The following is a 26516-nucleotide window of genomic DNA, read 5'->3' as shown; positions in this document are numbered from 1 at the left end:
TTAGTTCAGGCTGGACACCAAATGCAGAGAGTTGCATATGTATGGTCTCCCCATTTCCCATGCCATCCTGTGGACCAGTGTGATTGGCTGAGTTGCACTGGTTCCACCATAAGGCTGGACTCCAAGAGAAGGATTCTGCCCTCTGTAGCTGTATTCCCTTCCTGTGGTTCTCTGCATTGTGGAGGATGGCGATATAGTCTAAATGAGGACAACAGAGTCTGAACTTAGGTGCAACTGTTCTGGAGTTGCTGAATGCCAGCAGCCCTATGCAAAGCTACCCATAGGAAGTTGATCTTTTCGTAAAGCCAAGACTTAATTACTTGCAGATGTGAATAATTTTCCTATTCCAAGGTAGCAGTGTCTGTCACTATTTATCAGCAAATATAAAGACACACATGATCTAAGTATTCTTTGCTGCCGTCACTTGATGATAGATTGGCACTTATGTTTTCAAATAAACATATGTTCTCCCAGATCTACAGTACTGTAAGCCATGACTCCATTTGGCACATCTTCTACTGACATCTCTTTTCACATGGTCATATCAATGTTAGTGTCCCTCATTGAACCCTGAAACCCCAAGGGAAGATAATTTGCCTTTTCCCCCTTTGTGTTACCTGAACATTTTACAGTGTTTAGAACAGGATATATTAGATGTTCAATAAATATTTATTAGACTAACAAAACACAAAATGTTTCCTTACAAAACAAATATCTAAAAGAAAGAAATGAAGGGAAACAGAGATTTAAAAAGCAGGCAAACAAGTAGCTTGAGACGTTAATAAAGTTCCAAGTGGGTTTCCACCTGCCCTAGGAAGTGCTTTTTTTTGTAAAAAGGCCAAAGGGATCCTTCAGCAATATGATGTGCCCTTTCTTTCTAGTCCAGTTGCTTTTACCCTTTTCAGCTAATTCCTATAATTAGAGGGTGTGTGGTTCTTTGGATTTACTGTATTTGATATTCACTCAGCTCTTTAGTCTGTAGGTTTATATCTTTCACCATATTTGGGGAAATTTCAGCTATTTCTTTGATTAAGTTTTTAGTTGTATTCTCTCCTCTCTTTTGGACACTCTAATGATATAAATGTTATCTCAGGTTCCTGAGATTCTATTCATTTTTTTTAGCCTATTTTCTCTCTATTATTCAGATAAGGTGAATTCTACTGATCTATCTTCAAGTTCACTGATTTTCTTTTCTGTCATCTCCACTCTACTACTGAGCTCATCAATAAGTTTTTCATTTCAGTTACTGCATTTTCCAGTTCTATTAATCTCCATTAGATTCTTTTTTATATCTTCTATTTCTTCACTGAGATTTTTTATTTTTTCATTTGTCTCAAGAGAATTCATAATCATTTATTGAAGCATTTGACAATGGCTGCTTCAAAATCTTTGTTAGATAATTTCAATATATTCATCTTGGTATTAACAAGTGTTGTCTTTTCTCATTCAGCTTATGATTTCCTGCTTCTTGGTATAACAAGTGATTTTCAAATGCATCATGGATATTGGGATATTATAGACTATGGATACTACTTAATCCATTTTTTTTTTTAAACAGGTAATCCACATGTTAAGGTGTAGTGAGAGGTGCCTGTTTCTCTAGGCACCACCTCCCATCTCCACACCCTCTTAGACCACTCCTGCAAAAGTGCACCCTGATTCCTATTGCCTCTTTGCAGATGTATGAAGTGGAATCTCATCTCTCACTTTTGCCAGGCTGATACCTACCCAGGAAAGAGAGATAACACTAGCACCACAGCATTGCCTCCAGTGGGACTATAAACCCTGGGCCTCCTGCTGACACTGGAAAAGGAGAGGAGAGAAAGTAGATTGCCAATTATCCCTGCCTCCTATCAAGTCACTCTGCCTTGTCAGATGCCAGGTGATGGTGGAGATTGACTCCTCACCAGGCCTTGCAGATCAGAAGATGGAAGGGAGAGGGATGTGGGAGCAGGAGAGGAGGAGGGGATAAGGGAGGCTAGTACGGACTAGCCCTGTTTTGCACTGTTGCATTCAGTCTCATTGCAGCCAGGTGGATGTAGATGTTCAGCTCCCCACTCAGCCCCACTGACATGGGTTGGGCTGGGGAAGAGTAAAGTGTGGTGATGCTGAACCACCACCTCCACCTCTCCAAATCCCCCACACCCGCCTACCTCACACCATCTCTTTAAGTCTTGTTGCTGCCTGCTTGGAGTGGAGACTCAGGACCATAAGGATCCTGCTGACAATACCCTGTTGTAAAGCTTCCTTCCCTGGGAGGGAGGCAAGGAAGACCAGTTCCCCATTCAGCCCTGCTGAAACCACAGTGGAGGTCACTCTTTTTGTGATTCTTTGGCTAGGAGAAACAAGCTTTTCTTGCAGCTTTTTTGTCTCCACCTGTTTGTGGTTTCAAGGTTGGAAGTTCCTGCCAGCCAAATCCAATCCAGGGATATATGGAAGACAATAAGGAAACCCAGGGAACTAATTGTCCTGTGGTTGCTCAAGTCCCAAGGTCCCTAGGTCATTTCTTTCCACCTTTCAGAGTCTCCTTATGCTTGTTTGTTTTGCTATGTCCAGGGTATTTCAGTTGACCTTTATTTCAGTCAGAACCAAAAGTGTGAGGTATGATACTTTAATTCAGACAACTGAGACACTCTCCAGATTCACAGGTGGGAGCCAGCCCAACCAACAACCTTCTTAAGCAAAAATATTTTAGAGGAACGAATGAATGCATGCATGCATGAATATCATATGCTCTAAACTTTTAGTTGTTACCACATAATTTGAAGAGAAGTTTCATCCCACTATCATCCACTTTCATGTATTTTAATATAACCATTCTTATTTTCACTCTAACACAAAAAAAGACATTTTACTAAAACAGCCAGACAGATTAACATAAAACATGCTCCAGTTAATTGTGATGTGTATATATATATTTGTTTGTTTGTTTGTTTGTTTTATTTTGTTTTTGCGGTTCCCGGGCCTCTCACTGTTGTGGCCTCTCCCGTTGCGGAGCACAGGCTCCGGACGCGCAGACTCAGCGGCCATGGCTCACAGGCCCAGCCGCTCCGCGGCATGTGGGATCCTCCCAGACCGGCACTGTCCCCTGCATCGGCAGGCAGACTCTCAACCACTGTGCCACCAGGGAAGCCCGAAGTATATATTTTAATATTTTAAACAGCAAATGCTGGAGATGGTGTGGAGGAAAGGGAACCCTCTTGCACTGTTGGTGGGAATGTAAATTGATATACCCACTATGGAGAACAGTATGGAGGTTCCTTAAAAAACTAAATCTAAAAAAAAAACAAAAACAAAAAATCTAAAAATAGAATTACCATATGACCCAACAATCCCACTACTGGGCATATACCCAGAGAAAACCATAATTCAAAAAGACACATGCACCACAATATTCATTGCAGCACTACTTACAATAGCCAGGTCATGGAAGCAACCTAAATGCCCATTGACAGAAGAATGGATAAAGAAGATGTGGTACATATATACAATGGAATAGCCATAAAAAGAAACGAAATTGGGCCATTTGCAGAGACGTGGATGAATCTAGAGACTGTCATACAGAGTGAAGTAAGTCAGAAATAGAAAAGCAAATATTGTATATTAATGCATATATGTGGAACCTAGAAAAATGGTACAGATGAAGTGGTTTGCAGGGCAGAAATTGAGACACAATTGTAGAGAACAAACGTATGGACAGCAAGGGGGCAAAGCAGTGGCGGGTGGTGGTGGTGGTGTGATGAATTCAGAGACGGAGTGACATGTATACACTGATGTGTATAAAATGGATGACTAATAAGAACCTGCTGTATAAAAATAAATAAATAAAATAAAATTCAAAAAAGAAAAATAATAAATACTTAGTTATTGATCAAATGCTGAGCTTGTCTCCAAATCTGATTTAAAAATCTTTTTTCTTTAACTTTTAAAAAGCTCATTTTAATTTTTATTAGAAAGGTAATACATGCTTACTATGGAAATCATAAAAGTATAGAAAAGTTTAAAGAAGAAATTAAAGGCATCTTTAATCTTACTGCTTTTAATATTATACTGCTTTTAATATTATTCCTTTCTAATCTTTTTTTTGTATGTGTCTACTTAGGTGCATTAATTGGATTAACACAGTGTATATAGATTTAAATCCTCCTGTTTTTCATCTAATACTGTATCCTGACCATTTCTTATGAGACCAAACTTATTGGGAAAATTCATTTTAAAGGCAACAGAATTTTCCATCTCAGAGATAAATCTGAATTTATTTGGACAATTCCCTTTTGTTGAACACTTAGATTGTTTCCTTATTTTTTGCTACTACAAATTGTGCTGCAAAGAATAATTTTTAAATAAATGTTTATTTTTATATAATTGTGATTATTTCCTTAGGATAGATTTCTTGCCTTCAATCTTTATTTTGAAGGGGAATTTCATCCCATAAGTTAATGCCAGTGTTTTGGTCTGTTCAGTAAAGGTAGAAAAATAGTCAAGATCCTAGTTCTGAACTTTTCAATATGTTGTAAAAGCATATAAAATTGTACACATTTACATGGAAAGCGAGAGCTTCGTGTTTCTAGTACGTATTTACATCTTTATGATTAGATGCTTTAACAGAGCTCATGATACTTTGATACTTTCAATAGTCTTTGTACTTATGTAGAATTAGTGATGAGTGGCTCTTACCTGACATATTTGATTTTCCCACTGCAGTGTGAGGATTGCATTTGAAATAGTAAACAACATCTTAAAGATATACTTGAACACATTTTTTTTTTCAGTTTTAGGTCTTGATGACATCATGAGAAAAATGTAATAATTTTTTCTTGAATTACGTGTAGTAAAAACATTGTTGAACACAAGTTGTTTGAGAATAGTCATAGGTAGCATGTAAGTTAGTGGAATTTCTAAAGGCCTTTGGCTTATAAGAATCATATGATTTTTAAAAGAAGTGAATTTGTTTATCATTGTAAAGCATAATAATTAAGCTTTAGTAGAAAGTGGTACAAGGAATATCACAAAACATGAAAAACACATTATTTGAGTTCAGCTGACTTGAGGATGAAAACAAACTGGTTATAAGGTAAAGTTCTTCATTTCCTAAAATGCTTAATGGTAGAGGAAATATTCACATAAAAGAGTTTAAATATTAATTCACTTTGTTATAAAGCAGAAACTAACATACCATTGTAAAGCAATTATACTCCAATAAAGATGTTAACAAATAAAAAAATAAATAAATAAATAGACTTAAAATGCCTTTCCTTCCTTTAGAAAATAGACACAATATGGCTCTTTATAGCAACACATCTCTTCTGTAATTGAAATCGTAAATAAATGGAGCTGGGCAAAACCAAGGTGGTTAGGAGTTTGAGCTAGCGTATTGCATTTACACTTTCCAAGCTTCCTTTCTTAACTTGTGACTCTGGAGCTGAAATAATGATCTCTTTTTTTCCCTTTAAAATAAATCTTTCCCTGCTTCTAACTACCAGGGGAATATTATGAAAACATTCAGAACTAACATAGCTAAAAACCGTGCATCAGCATTGTGAAAAGGCCTATAATCCCAGAGAGAGAAAAACTCCAAACACTATCAGCAGTGCAGGGCTCTGTTGATTCTGAGAAACAGTAAGTTTGGGGTTCATTTAGCAAAAATAAACTTTAAAAAGGAGAAGGAGGAGGAGGAAGAAAAAAGAATAAACAAAAGGAACCACATAGAAAACACTTCCTTGTGCTACCCTCCACCTTGATACTTCATGACCAAACTCTCACAGAATGAGAGTGGATTTAAAAGATGGTACGGTGGAGAGCATGAGCAGAGGGAGGGACAGAGTAGAAGCATCAAGGTTCTGGGGTGTTGCTTCCTCCTCCATGCTGCTTTGCTCATCCAGAAAAGAATATATATGTCAGACACCAGTTTTATTCCGCTATGCCTTCCCAGCCGGTGTAGAACAGAGCAGGGGATCTTAAGCAGCTCCAGTTAGAAAAGATGTTCTCAGAACAATTATGACTTCCACCTACCACACACACGCACACACACACACACACACACACACACACACACACACACTAAACCAAATGCTTACATCTCACCATGAGTTCTCTGGTTCCTTTTGGTATTTAGTTACTGTCACTATAGTTTCAAAGTCCACTGTGCATATCTCTATCACAGCATGCACGACTTGTGTGTGTGTGTCTGTGTGTGTGGGGGGGGGTGTTGGGGGGAGGGGTAATTATTTGTTTCACTGTCTCACCACTTGATTATGAACTCCTTAAGAATATCCTTGAATCCCTAAGACGTTGCAAAGTACTTGGCATGTAGTAAGCATTCAACAGTAATAATAATTCTTATCTATTGAACAACTACTCACTCTCAGGAATTGTGCTAAGTAATTTTAACATAGATCATAAACAGAGGTTTAAAGAAATGAAATAACTTGTCCAGGGTCAGCAACTAGTGGGGGCAAGTCTAGCCCCAGGAGCTAAACTCCTGACAAGCAATAAACCCTCACACATTCGTTGAATGAATATAGGAAGCTCTCTACCTCTACCCCCATTGTGATAACTAACTGTGATTACAGATAGCTGATAGTTTTAATTTAAGAATCTGAAAAATCTATCTTTTCACTATCATCAAAACACTATTCGGCACTTATATATACTGAGATTGCCTTAGAAATGTTTCCTGCCTTCTAGGAAGCTAGAATCCAGGGTAATTACATTATGGGAAGCGTAGACACATAAAGGGTATACAGCCTGAGAATAAAAGCACTATCCTATACATTAATGAACCATAATCTACTACTCAGAGGGCTTCACTTTTCAAATTACACTTGAAACTACAGCAGGAAAATCTGATATATATTTATATATGTATGTATATATGTATACATATATAATATCAATCTAAACACACTTCTGTGTATGTATATCTATACTTCTGTAATTATATACACCTATGTATATATGTATATACATATATACACGTTTCCCTTGCTATCCAAAAGTAGAGCATGTCTATGAAACTTTTGTAAACTGAAATGGTATAAAGCAAAGAAGCAATTACCTTAGGACACATCTTGCTAACACATGCACAAAATAAATCAAGATAAAGCACAGATGCTCACAAACACAGCTCAAAGATATGGTGTCTTGTTGCTGAGATGCTGAGTATTGTTCCCAGAAAGGAGCTTGGCAGTGCCCCTCTTGCTGCTCTGGGTGGTAGCTGCCTCTATAACAGCTCGCCGCAAAACAAACATTGAACACTAGCTATTTTCATTTTTCCCCTTTTTTCATAAAAGCAAAAATCCTCTTCGGATTTCTTTTGGTTATTGAAAGCAAGTAGTAATGTAGGTCTTTTGTAAAACAAAGTGGCCGAAAGCAAACTTTGGAAAAGCAGGGGATACCTGTATGTATACATATACGTATACATGTGTATATATACATATACACACACATGACAGAGTCATTATTGAGGAGTGGCCCCTAGACAAGTAACTACCTCTTTATTTCTCTGATCTCTCCCCTGTAAAATGGGTTATTGTGAGAATTAAATGAGATTAAAGCATAAAACTGTGCTTTGAATGCAGTCTGTACCCTCTCAGTCATTTTACAGATTATCACAGCAGGAGGGAACAGTCCCTGTGTGGTTAAAGTTAGCAGTCCAGTGAGCTGAACTCCCAGAGTAAGTTTTCCAAGGACCATCTACCTACTACTAAACAGCTCAGGACTTCTCCAAGCACATAGTGCCTCACATTCAAGTTTCCCCTCCCACCAGAAATCCAAGTCATCTATTATCACCCTAATTCTCATTTCCATTTGGCCACACTACCCCTAATCTGACTCAATTCCATCTCTTCTCCTCTGAATCCTTTCCCTGGGCCTTCTGGAATCATCTTCTGTGATCAGATGGCTGCAGCCTCATTTCTGAAACTTTCCTTCACCTCTATACCTACAGGTAACATATTTGTCCTTGAGAATCCCATTCTCCCTTTCAGATGAAAGCTGCTGTTTCTTTCTTCCTCTTACACACCACTTACTTCAGGGCCAGGAGGTAGATCAGATATACTCTTGATCCCACTGCTGCCTCCAACCATTTCTTCATCATCCCCCTTCAAACAGAGACTGATTTATCCATTAGGTACAGAAACACAGGACCTAGAGTCTGTGCTGCTTTTAGAGAACTTAGGAAAATATTTTGATTTCTTTTAAAATCAGAAGGAAAAGCTGAATATAATCCAAGTTGGATTATATTCATCTTTTATTAACACAGTTATAAAATATACATTTTAGTATTTTTTATGAAGGAAGGGGCTAATATACTTAGGGCCCAGGAAAGTAAATAATGTGGCCCTGTTGTAAACCCCTAGCTCTTTCCAAGTTCCTTCCATGAGGGCCTATCACATCTTCTCCCCTACTTGTCCATCTAAGGGCCAAAGTTCTGCTCTTATTTATTGAGCACATGAGCTCCCATCCACTGCACTCCTCTCCATCCAGAATCTAACATCCAAGATTGGCCTAGCTGAATACTGAGTCATTAATGCAAGAAGCCACGCTTCTAAATCAGCCTCCCCACTAGACTGGAGAAGGTATGTGTTTTGGGGTGAGTGCAGGGGTGAAGACGAAGGAAAGAGTCAAGGCTAAGGGCTGGAAAATTGTAAGTCTTTCCTATTCGGTCCAGATGATCTCAGACTTTGGGGAAGGATTGAATCTTCTAGTAGGGGGCCTTGGCAGGCCTGATGAGAAGAGCTAGGAATGGCATACGAAGGAATAGCAACTGAGGCTGAGGATAGTACAGCCATTTGGGCTTCTTCACCAATATTCTCTCCCTTTCTGTAGCCTCAGTTACTCTCATTTACTGGGCTGGGCTGGGTAAGCCAAGCAAGGGATGCCAGGAGGGTGTGCTCATGGCCAGTGCTTCTAAGGGCTTCTTTGTGCTCCAGCCCTGGATCAGCAGACCACATGCCTATGCCTCTGAGTGCCCCATGTCCCAAAAGCCGTGATGTGAATTTTCAAGGTGCTTCAACGCATCCTGTAGGGAAAGCAAATGCTCATCACAATAGAGGGGAAAAAAAACTGAATCCTTATTTCTCCTGAAGCTTCCTAAGTTCTTGAAGTGCAAAGTAGAGAGAAAAGCTCAATGTGTGTGCAGAGGGCTCTTCAGGCTGTAAAAGCCAGCCTGAGAGTGGCAGGCAGCACTCATTAGGCGGGCATGGGAGAAAGGCTCTTCTTCAAAAGGCAGGAGGCTAGATAGCAGCTGATGGGGCAGATGTGTTTGGTTTAGCATGGGCTTGGTCCTGGGACTGCTCTGTGGGGAAGGACGATTGCCTGGGGTCAGAGAATAACCTTGCCCCAGGCGGCTCTCTCTCCTTCCCTTTTTCTCTCTTTGTTAAAATACAGATTTATATCAGGAGGAAGCCCAGCTTCATAATGATGGAGACTACCTCCTTGCAGATATAATCTCTGATTGAGGGGTTGTAGGGAGGGAAGGAAGAAGACAAAAGAGAGTTTATGAATTCACTCTAAGATTCAAATCACATCAGGGGCCCTGTCAGTCTCCTTAGGCATAAAATTGGGCAAGGCAGAGAGCAGCAGTGTGTGTGTTGATATTTTGCTTGCTCCCCCTTTGCTATAAATCTCTATTTACTCACTTAACAACCTACTGAGCTTTCAGAATGGAGCCTTACTACCCCTTCTTACCTAAGGCAAAACAGAAATAAAGATTCTTGCTTTTTTTTCTTTTAATCACCATTATTCCCTGGGGACACGAGCAAAACTGAACTTATTGGTTCACTTTTAAAGAAACTTTTATCTAAGTTGCTTCTAGTGGGATGTTCTGACATTACTTAGTTTACTATTTGTCTCAGTATTTAAAATATTAATGTATTAATTACAAATGGAAATTTGCAAATGCTTACTGTCAGTCACCTAGAAACAAATACTCAAAAGATAATCAATTTAATATCAATACTTTTTTTTTTTTTTTTTTGAGTGCCAAGATTTGTCTGGCACTGTTCTGGGACCTTTGGTGAATATAAGGAAATAAAGGTTATAGTCCCTCTGATCAATGTGGGATGAAAAAGCAAACTGTGAAACAATAGCAAAGAAAGTAACACCCTAAATTTAAAAAGTACCAACAGGCATAACAATGCACATTACACATTCTAGGTGTTCCACACATGTATTGAATAAATAAGGTTTATATTTTCTGTACAGTAATACTGACCTGTAAACACATTATGCCATTTCATAATGCTGGTTACCTCACCCATATAACATGAAAATCATCTGGTTCAAATGAAATAAAAAAGGGTAAGGTCTTTTTCCTTTTGCTCTGAGATTTGTGATGCTAAGAGAAAAAAAAATCAACAATAATAGAAAGATTCTAAGGAATGCAGAGCTATTTAAATCAGTGTAAGAAAAACTTGCATTTTAAAGGGGTGTCTTCTGTAGAAAGGGGAATCCATAGCTTCTGTGCATTGCACTGGAAAACACTTTCAGTAATCCTAAAGTCAGCTGGGAACACAAATACTAAAATGTATATCATCAAATGTTCATCTCATACTAAAAATCTTTTTTTGTGCTCTTTATTTTTTTATTAGTTGTCTATTTTATACATATTAGTGTATATATGTTAATCCCAATCCCCCAATTCATGCCACCACCCTCCCCCTGCACTGCCCACTACTTTCTTCCCTTGGTGTCCATACGTTTGTTCTCTACATCTGTGTCTCTACTAAATAACTTCTTGCAAAAAGTACCTTTAAAGACAAAATAGCATGTTGTATAATTTTGCCTTCAGAATTTTTCTCTTTCTTCACATAATTTTGAACTCTTTTCATTGTACATATATAAAATTTAATTTAATTATAAATAGTTAAATCCAATAAGAATTTTAAATTTTTTATCAGAGGATTGTAGTGCAGAGAGAAATCAGCCCTTTTGCAGTGTCCCAAATGTGATAGATACAAAAACTATGGATGAGAGTCCAGGTATGGAATGGGAAGAGGGAAGCCAAATAGAGTTGACATGGGAACTAAGGTTGAAGAGGAAACAATAATTTCACTGAACTTCCAAGTTGTCTATTACATTCTAGATTTCATTCCAATTTCAGGGCTATTAGGAAGCACTTGGAATCTGGGAAGGAAATTACTTTTATTCAGACTATTACTATGGGAGAACATCGCAGATTTGAAGATCAGAGTTTCTCATCAAGGTGGTTTCATCTTAGACTTTTGTTGGGAGAAGTAGAAAAATTATAGGTATGATGGTCTTACAGTTTGGATTGCTTTTGTAATCAGGGGGATTTTCAGTCAGTCAACTGAATAGGAAATAATTTTTCTCTGTGTCTAGCTAATTCGGGGAAGATAAACAGTTCAGTTAATCATTTATGAGACAAAAATAGAAGTATAGAGGGACTGTGTCTGGTCTTTTCATAAAGAAAAAGTTGTTTATTAGTAAGTTTTACCTAAGTCACAGAGAGAAAAGTGTGGGTCTTTGTGTTGTAGTAAGCCATTTCCCTGGGTCACAGAGAGCAGAGGTTTTCTTAACCATCCCTGTATTCCAGGAACACAGGGCTCAAGATGAAGTTCAACACTGTCATTCTCAATCTGATTATTAATTAGAACAAAACTGTCTTGCCTCTTGAGAGTTTACCTACTAGGCAACCTGACTTATTCATGCAGTTGTTCATTTATTGATTTATCATCCACTGAGGGATTCATGTTCCTGTAAAAGGTAATTTTCAGAAAGAGGTAAAATGTTGACTCTCATACAGATATAAAAATAAATACACGTTAACAATTTTATTCTACTCATTAACTAAGGAGGGAACCAGGAAGACATCCTAACCAGCTCAAAAGATTTTCAAAGATTACTCCTGATATTTTTAGATCAAGAATATTGACATGAATATGCAAATTAAGGCAAAACTGTTTTTTCCAAAGGTGGTGGAGGGAAATTAATTTGGATTTGTCCGTAGGAATTATTTTGCATTGCTATTAGTTGCCTATAATCTACAAAGTGGTAAACTATCTCAAATACTATGAAATACTAGAATCGTATAACCTGGAGGAATGTCAGCAGAAAATGCATAATTCTTTGTTGAAGCACAGTTTTTGCTACATTACTTTTACAGTGAAGCCTTAACATTTTAGTGTTCTTTACCAGGTCCTGGTCCTATCTCTCACCCTCCTTCATTGCCTTTGCTTGTTGTTATTGGTTGAATTGTGTCCCCTCAAATTCTTACATTTAAGTGTTAACGCCAAGTAAACTCAAATTTGGAAATAGGGTCATTGCAGATATAATTAGTTACAAAGAGATCACACTAAAGTAGGATGGGTCCTAATTCAATAAAACTGGTGTCCTTATTAAAAAGAAAAAGGAAATTTTGGACACAGACATACACACAGGGAGAATACCGTGTGAAGATGAAGGCAGAGTTCAGGGTGATGCTTCCCTACACTGAGGGACACAGAAGATTGCCAGCAAACCACCAGAAGTAAGGGAGAGATGAGAAAGATTCTCCCCCACAGACCCCAGAAGGAACCAACCCTGCCAACAAGTTGACCTTGGACTTCTAGCTTCCAGAACTACAAGACAAAAAAATGTCTGTTTTTTATAGCACCCACTTTATGATACTTTGTTACAGCAAACCTTGCAAACTAATATATTCCCTTCTTATTGTGTTCTGTGCTTTTTACAATCATCCTTTTTTGAGAAAACCCAGGCTGTTTCCTCTGCACAGAACACTTTTCTTCCTTCCTTCCTATCTATGTTTCTCCCCAGTCACCTGGTCAAAATTTACTCATCCTTCAGATCTCTGCTTCATCCTTTCTTCCTCTGCAAAGTCTTCTTTGTCCCATCTGATCCCCACAAATGTAAAGAAGCACTATATCGCCTTTCATACTTATCATAAACAATGAGTCAGTTCTGGTTATTTGTGGTATTTATATTCTATAAAGTAGTCACAACCAATGAATTAGTGAATATGAACCATTGTTCCTAGGGGAAATACAGGGTTAGGCTCCTGTGAGCCTCTGGTCACATTTTCATCAATCAATACATAATCTTGTTTTATATGTGTTTCTGTTTAAATACACCTTATTTAATATATATTATTGATTCACTAATATTGAAGTCATGACCAATAGCACTGTAACTCATACCTGAATGGAACTTTAAATATTTTCTCCATGAGACACATCACAACCTATCTACACTTAGGAACATATGACAGCACGTCAGCACTACATTTGGGGGCCATTTTAAACAGTGAAGTGTCCAGTACAAAACACAAACATGAAAAACAATGTGACACTAAATAGACTGCAAAAAGAACACTTTACAGTATGCGAGCTGAGGGCAGAGCATTGCTTTGTTTGACCTCACATGGGAACGTGCACTCTGGATGACTCAAGATTTTTCCCACTCTTCATATGTTTGTGAACAACCACAAAAGTGCTGTGAGTATTAATTTGGGCGTTACAGATAAATTTTAGTGGGTAGGTAAATTCATAAGTATAGACTCTGTGAATAATGATGATTAACTATACTTGTTCAGTTTTCTGCCTTCCCTATGAGACTGTACCTTGCAGAGAGCAGAGGTAATACCTACCTATGTCTACTTTATTTCCAGTGCTATCCCTGGTCCATGGCAGATGCTCAGTAAATATTTGCTGAAGGAATGAATGACAGATGCAATAATAAATCTGCATGCTATTGTGCTATGGAAAATACAAAGATAAGTTAATTTAGGCTCTGGGTTACTTCTACAAGATAACAAATGTGCATGCATATGCATGTCAATGAGTGTAGAGGTTTCAAAGGTACCTAAGAGTTTGGAAAATTTGTGCCTGAAGATGAAGGAGGGCTAAATAGAATGAAACTGTTTCTTGAAGTAAGTGGGACAATGATGTGTCACAAAAAAATCAGTCAATCTAAGAAATAAGTGGAAAATTTTATTTGAGCCAAATTGAAGTTTACAACCTGGGAGCAGCCTCTCAGAAAGCTCCGAGACCTGTTCCACCCATTAGAAGTCACAGCTCCACCCATTAGAAAGCACAGTTATATAAGTGTTTTGAAACAGAGTTCATTAAATGACATATCACTGACAGTTTACACAATCCAGATCTGCAAGTACAAAGTGGTGAATCATCGTGACTCCTTACGAGATCAAGAAAGAAGGTTATCTTTTAAGGAGCTGTCTTCTTTGTTCTAGGAGAATGTCACTATGGTTAAGGAGGTATTTCTGCTGATAAGAGAGGTTTAGTCAATGCAGGTACATAGCACGCGGTAGAGGGAGAAGGGGGCTAAAGGACAGAGAAAATTTTTTATGTTTAATTTTTCCTTGTCTTGCCATAAAATATGAATATTATTTCACAGAGGGAAGAGGTGACTTTTAGGGAGAAGACAGCATAAGCAACAAATATGTGGGGAAATACAGGTTGCAAGAAGACTGCAGTTGTCTGGAGCCTAAGCAGAGGGTCCATCTTGAGAAGCAGTAGAAAACAACATGCCAGAAGGAGGCTAAAGGAAGAATCTGGTAGATAAAGCAGTCCCTGGCAAGAGACCTGATTTTTATTCCATCAAATGTGATGAGGTTTTAAGGGTTTTGAACGGGGGAGTGACAAACTTGTAATATATATTAAATGTATGCATGATAGAAAAAAATAGAATGGACCCTTATCCTGACTTATTAGAAACTCTATTAGAAAATTTTGCTCTTTTTAAGAAGTATTAAGAAGACCCTCATAGCACAGAGGTGGCCTTTAAAAAATGCAAAGAGATATGGGAAAGGAATGGCACAGGGGAGAAGCAGAGAGAAGCCAAAGCAGATCATAGCTTCCTAGGAAGCACAACCATAAATTTAATTTGGTGCCTGTTAGCATCAGAGGTCCATCTCCTTTATAAAGTCTTATGGAACACTGTACTCAAGTTCCAACTTTATAATTATCAGTATGACCTTGGCAATTTTCTTTATCTCTGCAGGATTCAATTTCTGTGTTTCTAAATGAACCGGAATGGATGGTGCAGATTAGTACTGCTCAAGACAGACTTAGCCTCAATCACTAGAAATGAAACCTCTCAGGCCCCACCACCCAAACCTACTGAAACAGAATCTTCATTTGGTGAATCATATGCACACTGGTCTAGAGAAGCTCTTCATTCTCTTCTGAGAACAAATACAGTCAAATCTCATTATTCACAAATTCTGTATTTGAAAATTTACTGGCTCACTAACATTTATTTGTATTTCCAAAATCAATACTTGCAGCCATTCATGGACATGCATGGAGCAGTGAAAAATTAGAGTCACCCAACATACATGTCTCCGGCTGAGATCAAACAAAGAAACGCTCTGCCTTCTTGTTTCAGCTCTCGTACTGTAAAGTGGCCTTTTTGCTATTTAGTGTCATGTCGTGGCTTTTTTGTTTGTTGTTTTTGGTTTCTGTGCTTTTTATTAGTGATTTCACTGTTTAAAATGGCCCCCAAGTGTAGTGCTGAAGTGCTGTCTAGTGTTCCTACGTGCAAGAAGAATGTGATGTGCCTCATGGAGAAAATACATGTATTAGGTAAGCTTCACTGGGGCATGAGTTATAGTGCTCTTGGCCATGAGTTCAATGTTAATAAATGAACAATGTATATTAAATAAGGTGTCTTTAAAAGAAACATAGACAAAACAACATTACATATGTTTATGTTTGATAAAAATGTGATCAGAGGCTTGCAGGAACATAAGCCTTTAATTTCACTATGAACAATGTTTCAATATTCACTAATTCTGTGCACTGTGATTTTATAGATCATAACTACCATTAGCAACAAGAATCAATTCTACTACTGGGTGAAGATAAAGGCAAAATCTGAATATAGAATAAGAGAAAGGATATCATTCAGAATTGATATGTTCAAACAAACATTGAGAGACAAATAGAAAATAATTTCAAAAAACAACTAAAACTTAACTCCAATTTTAAATAGTCCATGAAGTCCTGGAAAGCCTCCCTTTCCTCTTAACGCCTGTAAAGAGCCCTGGTATGGAATAGTATTTCTGTGTTTTGTCTCTGTTGGTTTGCTTCTGAGTATAATCTGAAACTGGCTTCGTACACGGAGGGCAAGGAGAGACCAAAGAAAGAGGCAGCTCTTGGTAGGTGGTGCTCCCAGGAGTGGATCTGGTCTACCCACCAGCATCTTAAGAATTTATAGAGAGGCCTTGATGGGGTTCAGTCACATACACCATCCAATGTGGTCTCAACAACACATTGCTCTCTCAGTGCTGTATCGTTTGAACTTGGCTCTCACTGTGGGAACAGTGGGAAGAGCACACGTTCCAAGGATGGGGGAGGGGCAAAGAGCCTCCTATCGCCCAGGTCCAGCTCTAGGACTGACCAGTGGTCAAGTCCTCTCCTAACCTCCTCCAACAGTCTTTTTTTTTTATCTTTATTTTTATTTTTGGTTGTGTTGGGTCTTCGTTGCTGCACGCAGGCTTTCTCTAGTTGTGGCGAGCGGCGGCTACTCTTCGTTGCAGTGAGAGGGCTTCTCATTGAGGTGGCTTCTCTCGTTGTGGAGCACAGGCTCTAGGCACGTGGGCTTCAGTAGTTGCGGCACGTGGGCTCAGTAGTTGTGGCTCATTGACTCTAGAGCACAGGCTTAGTAGTTGTGGCACATGGGCTTAGTTGCTCCGCGGCATGTGGGATCTTCCTGGACCAGGGATCGAACCCGTGTCCCCTGCATTGGCAGGTGGATTCTCAACCACTGCGCCACCAGGGAAGCCCCCTCCAACAGTCTTTAAGACAGAAAGAGAGACAAAGTTTCACCTTTGGCCTGTAGGGAGACTAATTTTCTCTGAGATGAAAGTTCAAGTGTTTTAGTTCTCACATTCTCTAATTTAGTCTTTCTCTGCCTATTCCCTCATCAAATCCAAACTCCAGCCTAAGCATTCCTCTCTGAAAAGAGTATTAACTTTCATAACTCTCACACTAATGCACAGCTCAAATCCAAGCTGACTTTCAAGCAAGTAATTCTCCTTCTTTTCCTTCCTCTTTTTCATTCCAAGTTTTCTTTTAGTGTTTACATAAGATTTTTGTTCTGTTTTTCACTGAAAGATAAATTCTTACAACACAGTGAAGTCTTTCCTCCTTTTTAGGGTCTCTGCCACTCTTTCCCTGTGCTTTTATAGAATCTGGGTAGGTGGCAAAGTGACTTAGAATGACTCCAGGGATCCTGAGGAATTAGTTGTGTCACTAATTACTGTCTATGGACTCAGGCTCTGATAGCTCCTCTTCCTTTTGTCTCAGAGAAGCAAGTCTGAATGTTGGGTCAACAACTTTTCTGTGATTAAATATTCATGCACAAACACAAATGCATACAAGCAAGGCAATAAGAAGTGCCAAAAATAACAGCAGTATCTCTGTCCTTTGGAGCATGTAGAAGCACAAGGAAAGAATGAACACAGACCAGAATTGCAGATCAAACATAATGTGGGCTGAGGTTGTACTTATTGTAATGGGTTTTCTAACAACAGTGGGTTCTCGGAAATGTCTGAAGTCATTATCATCCCACAATATTTATAGAACAAGTGAAATAAAGCTCTTTGTCACCTATGATATTAGAGGATAGGTTGCATGTGACATAGGAAACATACACAGGGGGATGCCAGGGTTGGCACCACATGCAGATGAGGTATACTATCCTCTAGTGAGATTGGACAGACCAATGTCTAATCCAATGCTTGCTGTAGCTCTTGGCACATTTTAAGCGGTCAGTAAAAATTTGTTAAATAAATGGATGACCTGTAAAGATGCTGAGTGGACCGAAATCTCCTCCCTCCATGGAGTTAATCTGTAACAAGTCAAGATGTTTACCTGAGAGTATAATCTATAGAGAGGCGGAAGGATCAATAGCAGTGCTAAATAACACCAAGGATCCTATAGAGACTGCCATTAATATTTTTTCTGTTGCAGAAAGTAAGTTTAGGAATTATTCTGGAATATTCCTTCATAGTTTGGTAAAATATCATGTGTTTTGAAGTCAGACACATCTGGCTCTGCCATCTATTAGCTATCAATCATATATAAATCACCTAACCTATATTAGAGTTACTTTTCTGTAAAATAGGGTAATGGCACCTACTTCACTATTTTGTTGAAATAATTAAATAAAGTAATATATGAACTGGCCTAACGTGCTGACAGATAGTAGTTTTTCAAATGCTAGATTCTTTCCTACTTTTCTTATTCAATATCTGCTCTGTGCCAGGAACTAAAGTAGAATACAGTGGTAAATAAAATTCACACAAATCCTTCCCTTGCAGAGCTTGTAGTCGAGTGGGACAGCATCGACTGAATAATTATGATAGAAACCCTTGAAAATACTATGGAAGAATAATACAGGAGGAACAGATTTTCAAGTGAGGTGACTTAAACTAGTGTTGGGGAGGAAGGTGAGGTCAGAAGAGGCTTCTCTGAAGCAGTGATCTCAGGCTTGCAATACACAAATCTAATAGTTTTTTAGCAAGGGTAGGGGAGGAAGATGGAGACTCTCTCAGGGTCTAGTACGTTTTGTAAAAGTCCAGAGTTTATGGGGCTCAGAGTTTTTAAAATCTTTAAAAATCTTGAATCAAGAGAATATAAATAACACCAGATATTTCTCACAGCTTTATAGTTCTCCTTTCCAAGGTCTGAGTACTAGAGATCACTCCTCTTATTGAGTGACGGGGGTGAGGAGGCACAAATCGCTCAACCCACAACCATGTTCCTTGGGTATGACCTGATCATGCTTTCTGGGAGAGATATGATCCAATTCCTCTTTTATAGCTGAGATTCTTGACAGTGATGTCATTCAACTATCAGGATTTTTTCCTCACTTGTGACACTGAGAGAAGAGCTTCTTTTATTACAGAGTAGAAGGAGCTCACACACAAAATATACTTTTATTATTTTTCAGAAAATGCATTCTTTTGATCCTTTCCCTTTTGCAGCTGATAGGAATTACCTTTTTGAATGGAACCACCCAGTCTTTGTGGGTTCCTACTCCAGGATCACTAAGAGACATTCTCAAGCCCATATTTTCCACACTGTCACTTGACAAATGGCCATAAGTCTTGGCTTACGATGTAGGATTTTTCAAGTTTCCTGACAATGCTGTCTGTTCTATCATGTGATTAGGTTCTAAACTCCTGGAGTTTCTAGAAAACTTGTAAAGGCAATTTTTTTAATTGGAGAAAAAGCAGTTATGAGGTTATTTTAATCTCACAATATCATAGTCATTTTATCTTGATGGAAGGCCAATAATAGATGGTTGCTTTTCTCAGCTACGAGTCAATTTTTTGTGTGTGTGTGTGTGTGTTACGCGGGCCTCTCACTGTTGTGGCCTCTCCCGTTGCGGAGCACAGGCTCCGGACGCCCAGGCTCAGCGGCCATGGCTCACGGGCCCAGCCACTCCGCGGCATGTGGGATCCTCCCGGACCGGGGCACAAACCCGTGTCCCCTGCAACAGCAGGCGACTCTCAACCACTGCACCACCAGGGAAGCCCACGAGTCAATTTTTTATTACAAGCTAAAGAGAATAAATTGGGTGCAGAGCTGACAATTATCATGACATGAATCCTGGGCAACTAGAAGGAACAGACCACTATCAACAAGTTTCTCAACCAACATTAAGATTTGTATTTTGAATAATTAAACATGAAATTGAAAAAAGATGACAAAGGAAACACAGAATAAAAACTGCATCTACAAAGGTGAATTACATATGAGACAAAATAGTCAACGAAGTAGCCTACCACACAAAGAAAACACCTATGCAAAAAGTTATTTTCCTACAGACAGTCAGTGGTCTGTGGAGCTGTGGGTTCTTGCAATGCAAACTGTGTTCTATAATTATGTGTCTGTTATATTTATGAGTTCACATGGGAAAGATTACATGGGAAAGAAAACATCATTTCTTTCCTTTCAGAATAAGATGCCTAAGACTTCCATTTCCCATGGTCTTGCTAACTGGAGTCTGATACTCAGGTCTGCTAACCACACCTTCCTGATCCATGGTTGGTCCAGGAAAGGCACTGCCAGTTTTGGTTTCTGTGACTTTTAAAATGCTTCTGCGACCTGCCACAATCCTCCTCACTGGCACATTAGTTTTCCTTGTTTTTTTTTTTTTTTTTTTTAATGTGTGTGTGGTACGCGGGCCTCTCACTGTTGTGGCCTCTCCCATTGCGGAGCACAGGCTCTGGATGCACAGGCCCAGCGGCCATGGCTCACCGGCCTAGACGCTCCGCGGCATGTGTGATCTTCCTGGACCGGGGCACGCACGAACCCATGTCCCCTGCATCGGCAGGCGGACTCTCAACCACTGCGCCACCAGGGAAGCCCACTTTTCCTTGTTGCATTAATGTCTTTGACAGTTACAGTCCAGTCTTCTAAGATTCTCCCATAATACATTCTTAATGTTGTTTTTTTCTTGATGATTACCTTTAAAAAGTTAATATAAGTCTATCCTGGATCCTATGAATGAATATCTTGGAACTAAGTATTGATATTTCATTTTTATATCTTTATCTGTGTTCTGCCTTTGACCGTGTTGGGACTTTAACTGTTATGGGCTAATGAAAAAAGGACAGAGATAGACCTAAGACAAAAAATGCTTTGGGGGGCAAGTAAAGGCCAAATACCATCATGGTACTTATACTAATGAAGAGTTCATAGTAATTTGAATAGAAAATGAGGCAAGAAAATTGAAGTGCCACGTGGTATACAGCAGTATAGATGTCTTGAATTTCAAAGAACCAGTCCTGTAAGAGTAGTCAATGCCATATTCATGTTGTAGGCAATAGAGTTTCAGCAAAAAGGCTATGCATTGTATTAAGGTTGTTAATTTGAAGTTTTTATATTTAATTTGTAAATTTGATTTTTAAATAATTTATAAGAAATATATACGTGTGTACTTATATGAAGTTTACTCAGGTTTATACATTAAATAACATTATAATAAAAGTAATTTAAGTCAGCACTGGGATCAGAAAATTTAGTTCTTTACAGATTGTCAATATTTTATTCAAGTTTGAGAAACCTGTTTCACATCAGACCTGACATCCACCGCTGGAATTATGCCATAGACATGGCACTTGTAACTATTTGTTTTACTGTTGGGAGCTCTGATGATTAGAAAGTTCAAGTTTCTTTGCTTGCTGAAATTACATTTCCTATAAGTTCCAACCATTGGTAATAGTTATACTCAGGAACAAATCAAGTTGGCTCTCTTTTTGTTGGAACTGTAAGTAATAGGAGAATAACTATCATGCTTTTCCCTAGTGTTGCTTCCACACATATTTTTGAAAATTTACGTGGGACAAAACATTGTGCATTAGCCATTGTTTTTGGATTTCTAGGTTAAACAGCTACACTCCTTTCAATCTTTCCTTGAAAGTTTTTTCTTCTCCCCTAATTATAGTAATTTATATATACTCTAGCAATGTCCCTCTTACAATGTGGCACCTAAAAATAAACACATAGAAAACAGAGAATTTATTGAATATCACCAATAATAATGAATAGGAATTATTAAACTCAACAATGTATTAGGCACCAAGAGGCACACTATTCTTGCCAAGAGTTCTGGATCTAGTTGGAAATGCACATTACAATTTTACATACTATTAAATATAAAAATAAACATTGTAGGAGTTTAGAGGTCAGAAATCTGAGTCCTAGAGCTGTTACTGGATGTTTCTAGGTTCTAACAAGGGTTAGGTCTTCAAAGATATATTGGGTCTGAATACACCCTGTGTAAACAAGCACCCAAGTACTTTGATTAAAGTAGACTATATATTTGTAAGTCCTTCCTCCACTCTTTATAACGGAAAGAGGAAATCTTTGCTTGAGATAGCAAATACATGATTAAATCTACACGTTTTGTAAGGGGCCCTGAAATTTAAACTTGTTAAAACTCTAATTCCTGTGATTGTTCCCTGGTTAACCAACCTCCAGCCAGTGAAAGTTGTGATAATTCTTTTTGAACTGCATTTCCTTTTGGACTGATTTTAGAAATAGCTCAGGCTCAAAAGACAGTTTCTTATTTTCTTTAAAAAACAACAAGAAACAAACAAGAAACAAACCACCGCTAACACTGGAAGAACACAGGAAGTCCGGTATGTAATCAAATAGGCGGCGTTCCCGGAATTCTATTTACACTCAAGAAGATGGTGGGCTCCCTTTGCACATGCGCAAAGAACGCCTGGAGGGGCGGGCAGTTCCGCTGCGTGGGGTCGCGCTCCCGGCAGGGATTGGCGGAGCCAGGGCTGAGAGGCGGAACCGGAAGAGCCTGTGTTGTGCGGCTCCGCAAATTCAGTGCCGGAGTCGTGCCAGCTCCCAGTTTTCAGCATTTGGTGTAGCTCTTGGCCGGCGGTGTCATGGGGGAAGCGGAGAAGTTTCACTACATCTACAGTTGTGACCTGGACATCAACGTGCAGCTTAAAATGTAAGAGAATTTGGGGACCGGGACTGGGATTGCTGAGCTTCAGGGGCGGGGAGGCAGGGGCCTATGGGTTGGGGAGAGAAGATGCTTATTAGCTTGATGGTCGGCCTGCGGACGGCCCGGAAGGCTGAAGCCAGGGAAACAGAGGTGAACGGGAGTTTGGAGAGGGGCCGTGTGCGCGGACTGAGGACGTGGTCTCAGTGAGCAGGACAGCTGTAGGAATAAATTCGTAAGTCCCACAGGGTTTATTTTGAAGAAAGCGTTTTGCTGTTCACTGCAACCTTTTGTGGGATTATTACTGTCTCATCTTACAGATAAAGAAATCAAGTCTTGGTTAAATCGTCGTCTTGCCGTTAATAATTGGAAGATCTTACTTTAAAACGGGGCTGGAAGGTGGAATAGAGACTGAAGAAATTATGAAGAGGTAGATACAGGCAGATAAGGTAGCTGAGCACATGGAGGTAGTACTAAAAACACGAGAGGTGATAGAGGATTAGGTTGAGTCTTACGACAGTCTGGCATTGCTTAGCCAGGGAAGTTGGGAGTCAGTCAAAGATCAGGAGGGCTCCAGGTGTAAAGGGACTAGAATATATAAGAGAGCATTGCAGGAAAATCTTGGGATACCACAGTTGAAGTAAAGGTCCAGGGCATGACATCTTGAGATGAGAATAATGGAACTGAGATGGGGAACAGGTAGCACCAAGTTGGAAATTATGTCCATTGGCAGTCTCATAGATGTATTTTCATATGTGAAAACTATTATAAATTATCACAGATTATTAATCCCAACATCATTCATCATATGTTTTAATCAGTATTCAACAAATGTGCCTCAGACATAGGGCTACATACCTGTAGTAAATACATTTCTGAGTCATTAGACGCTCCTTTGAATGATTGTTTCCAGAAGTTACTTACTTCAGACTCTGACAAGTCCTTTACTGTTCATTTCGTGGTGGTAAGAATAATATGCCAAACTGTACCTTTGTATAATACTTTACACACCCATTTAAAGTAATTTTACAGCATACACCAGTAGATGTTTATACAGGACCTGTATTGCCATCATCTGGTAAAGGACTTTCCTTCAGTCTTATTCCTCTCAGTATTTCTTGGACATATGAATGTTTTTTTTTTTGAAACATTTGAACATTAAAAGGAAAGAAGAAAATTTTTTTTTTAAATTTGTCCATTATTAACAGACACACATTGATTATTTTGAGGAAAAGATAAAGCATAAATTAGAAGTTTGGCAAAATTCAGTACAAACCACCTTTTAGCGTCTGAGACTAGTTTTGGGGAGGGCAGGAAGTATCAGTTTAGAATCATATAGTCAGAGAATAGTAAATTTTAAAATTCTGTTTATTTTCCCCAGGCCGTTTCATCTGTGTCTGTGGTTTTAATAAAACTTGCACTTTGATGTCTCTTTTCTTAGTGCCATAGTTGAATATCAAACTGCCCACAAGACATGGTCACTTTGGATGTCCCAAAGCACTTTAAAAGCAGCTTGTCCAAAATGGAGCACATCATTAGCATGCCCTCTAACTCTTATCTTCTCTCACCCTATTTTGGTGATTGTTAGCATCATTCATTGATTTTGGTTAAGACAGGAAAGGAGTCATACGGATTCATACAGACAGCCCCTCTCACCTTCTCTGTTTAATCCTTTACAAGTTGTCTTGAATCTACCTGCTCAGTATCTTTGATCCATGCCCCCTTTAAACCCCATTGCCCTAGCCTTAGTCTACCCTTTTCCTTTTAATTTTGATTGAAAGTCTTCCAACTGATCTTGCTTTCAGTCCTACCTATCCATTACTTTCTTATACTCCTGCCAAAGTATCATAAACACAAATCTGATTATATTTCTCTCAATTCAAATTGTTCAGTTAACAGGTTTTTGAATTTTCATTTTGCGTGAGGCACTGTACTGAATTTGATGGCTACTTGGCTTCATTGCCCCCCGTACACTTCATTCTCATCTCTAGCTTCTTCTCCACATGAGCTTTATGCTTTAGCTATACCAACCTGTAGTTCGTCAGGTTGACTAGACACACTGACACACTATCTGTGTCACACAAGATAGACACACTATCTTGCCTTTTTGCAGTTGTATATGCTGTTCTTTTATTCTGGGATGACTCTCTGCCTCTGGCTCTCATCTTTCATATATTGTTCAGGCTCATTTCAGGCATCTATCTGGGTTACGAGCCCTACCTCCAAGCCACGTTAGGTGCTCCTGAGACTTTCTGATATATCTTTCGATAATGGGAAGAACATTGGCTTTGGCTTCCTCTGTCCTGGTTTTTATTCTCAGCTCTGTTACTTACTTTGTGATCTTGGATAATAAGCTTGGTCTCTGAGTCTGCTTCATGCTTTATAACATGGTAATATGGTGAAAAGTAAGTAAGAAAGTCTCTATAAAATGCCTGGCACAATATATGATGTAATCTTGATTTCCAAGTAATGTTCCTACCTCTTTTATAATTTTCTGCATATCTTTTACTACTTAAAACACTGTATTTCTTAATTTAAAGAACTGATTAGATAATATATCTACATAGTAAAAAAAAATGAAAGCATAAAAAAATATGCATTAAAAGTAAGTTTTCTCCCTAGAGCAAGGACTTAATATTTTCCTGTAACACTGTATTGTTTATCTTGTCTTTCATTTCTGGACTTCTATGCTTAGTACAGTTGTTGAAAGACTGCAGGAATAAGTGGTCAACTTGAAGTTAATAAAATGAAACTAATGCTTGGAAAGCTGTTGACATCTAGAAGGTAGACACAAGAGTTGATGACAGGGTTTAAAATTAAGAAGCCTAAAATAAAGAAATATGTTGATGAAGTTAGGAATGATCTTAGGCATGTTAGTATTTTAGGAGACCTTTAGTAAATGAAAAAATGACTTTAATTTCATCTATAGGAAAATGTTCAGGTAGCATAAGTTTACTGTGACATAACCATAAGCTCTTAGTATTTGTTGTGTTTGTCTTTTAAAAATGTGTCTAAACATTATTGCTTTTATGCTTTCAGAGGAAGTTTGGAAGGGAAGAGAGAACAAAAGAGTTATAAAGCTGTTCTAGAAGACCCAATGTTGAAGTTTTCAGGACTGTACCAAGAAACATGTTCTGACCTCTATGTTACTTGCCAAGTTTTTGCAGAAGGGAAGCCTCTGGCCTTGCCAGTGAGAACATCCTACAAAGCATTTAGTACGAGATGGAAGTAAGTTATTTTCTTGAATATGGTGGGTTCCAGACTATTCTCCCATTTCTTTATAGACGTTGAAAGTATTATTTGGGATTACAGAGGAATTAAATTCTTTATTTAATACCTATAAGCAGTGATCGAATAGTTTAAAGTAGGAACCTACTCAGATAAAGTAAGTGGAAGTGAGGTGGAAGTGAATTTATTTGCCTAATTGAGGTGGAAGTGAATTTGTTTGTATTGAGTATATTGACATATTTTTATGAGAACTTGACTGATTCACAAAATGACCCAAACCAAAAACACATCTCTAAATTTGCTCCCATTCTACGCCCTTGAACACAGAAACACTTTTGGATAGTCTGAGAATGTTGTCTAAGCTGATGTTTGGAACTCAGATCTTTAGAGAGAGATATGTTGTCATCTGTTTGGATCAGTTGTTTATGTTTAATGTGAAACTAACTTTTTTTTTAAGTTTATTAAGCATGCTGCATTAGCAAGCCATTGTTGGAATTCGAGGTAAATGTAATGAACATGAAGTTCCCGTTTATCCAGGATAGTATTGTAGGTCCTTAATATAATCTCTTGACACTTCTTATTTGATAGATTGTGTGGTGCAGTTTTAATGTTTGATTCGTGAGTATTATTCAGTACCCTGGTAGGCTTGGTACAGGATACACAGGTTGTGTGCCTCTCAGTGAAGGAGTTTATGCCCACAGTATTCATGGAGGACAGGATGTGGCCACATGGACTCCCAGGCTGTACTGTTGAGGATACAACCCTTTGTTTACCAAGTGTGGCCCAGCAGACTGGGAAAAGTTTTGTGGAGAGATCAGAAGCCTAAGCTCTGA

The 26516-nt window shown here is 38.6% G+C and overlaps 1 protein-coding gene across 3 annotated transcripts in view; it reads left to right on the top strand.

The window, feature by feature from the left end:
• Positions 1-22335: 22335 nt before the first annotated feature.
• Positions 22336-26516, top strand: part of PIK3C3 (phosphatidylinositol 3-kinase catalytic subunit type 3) — a 155816-nt gene continuing 151635 nt past the window's right edge. For all 3 annotated transcript variants that reach the window (XM_082852710.1, XM_082852709.1, XM_082852711.1), the window contains exons 1-2: positions 22336-22464; positions 25495-25683. In XM_082852710.1, the coding sequence (XP_082708836.1) occupies positions 22397-22464; positions 25495-25683 (257 nt within the window). In that variant the 5' untranslated portion in view covers positions 22336-22396. The remainder of the gene's footprint in view (positions 22465-25494; positions 25684-26516) is intronic.

The sequence above is a fragment of the Leucopleurus acutus genome, assembly GCF_964270905.1.
Source record: "Leucopleurus acutus genome assembly, chromosome: 13".
Taxonomy (NCBI): Eukaryota; Metazoa; Chordata; class Mammalia; order Artiodactyla; family Delphinidae; genus Leucopleurus; species Leucopleurus acutus.
The sequence above is the reverse complement of the archived record's forward strand: the minus strand, read 5'-3'. Positions and strand labels throughout refer to the sequence as shown.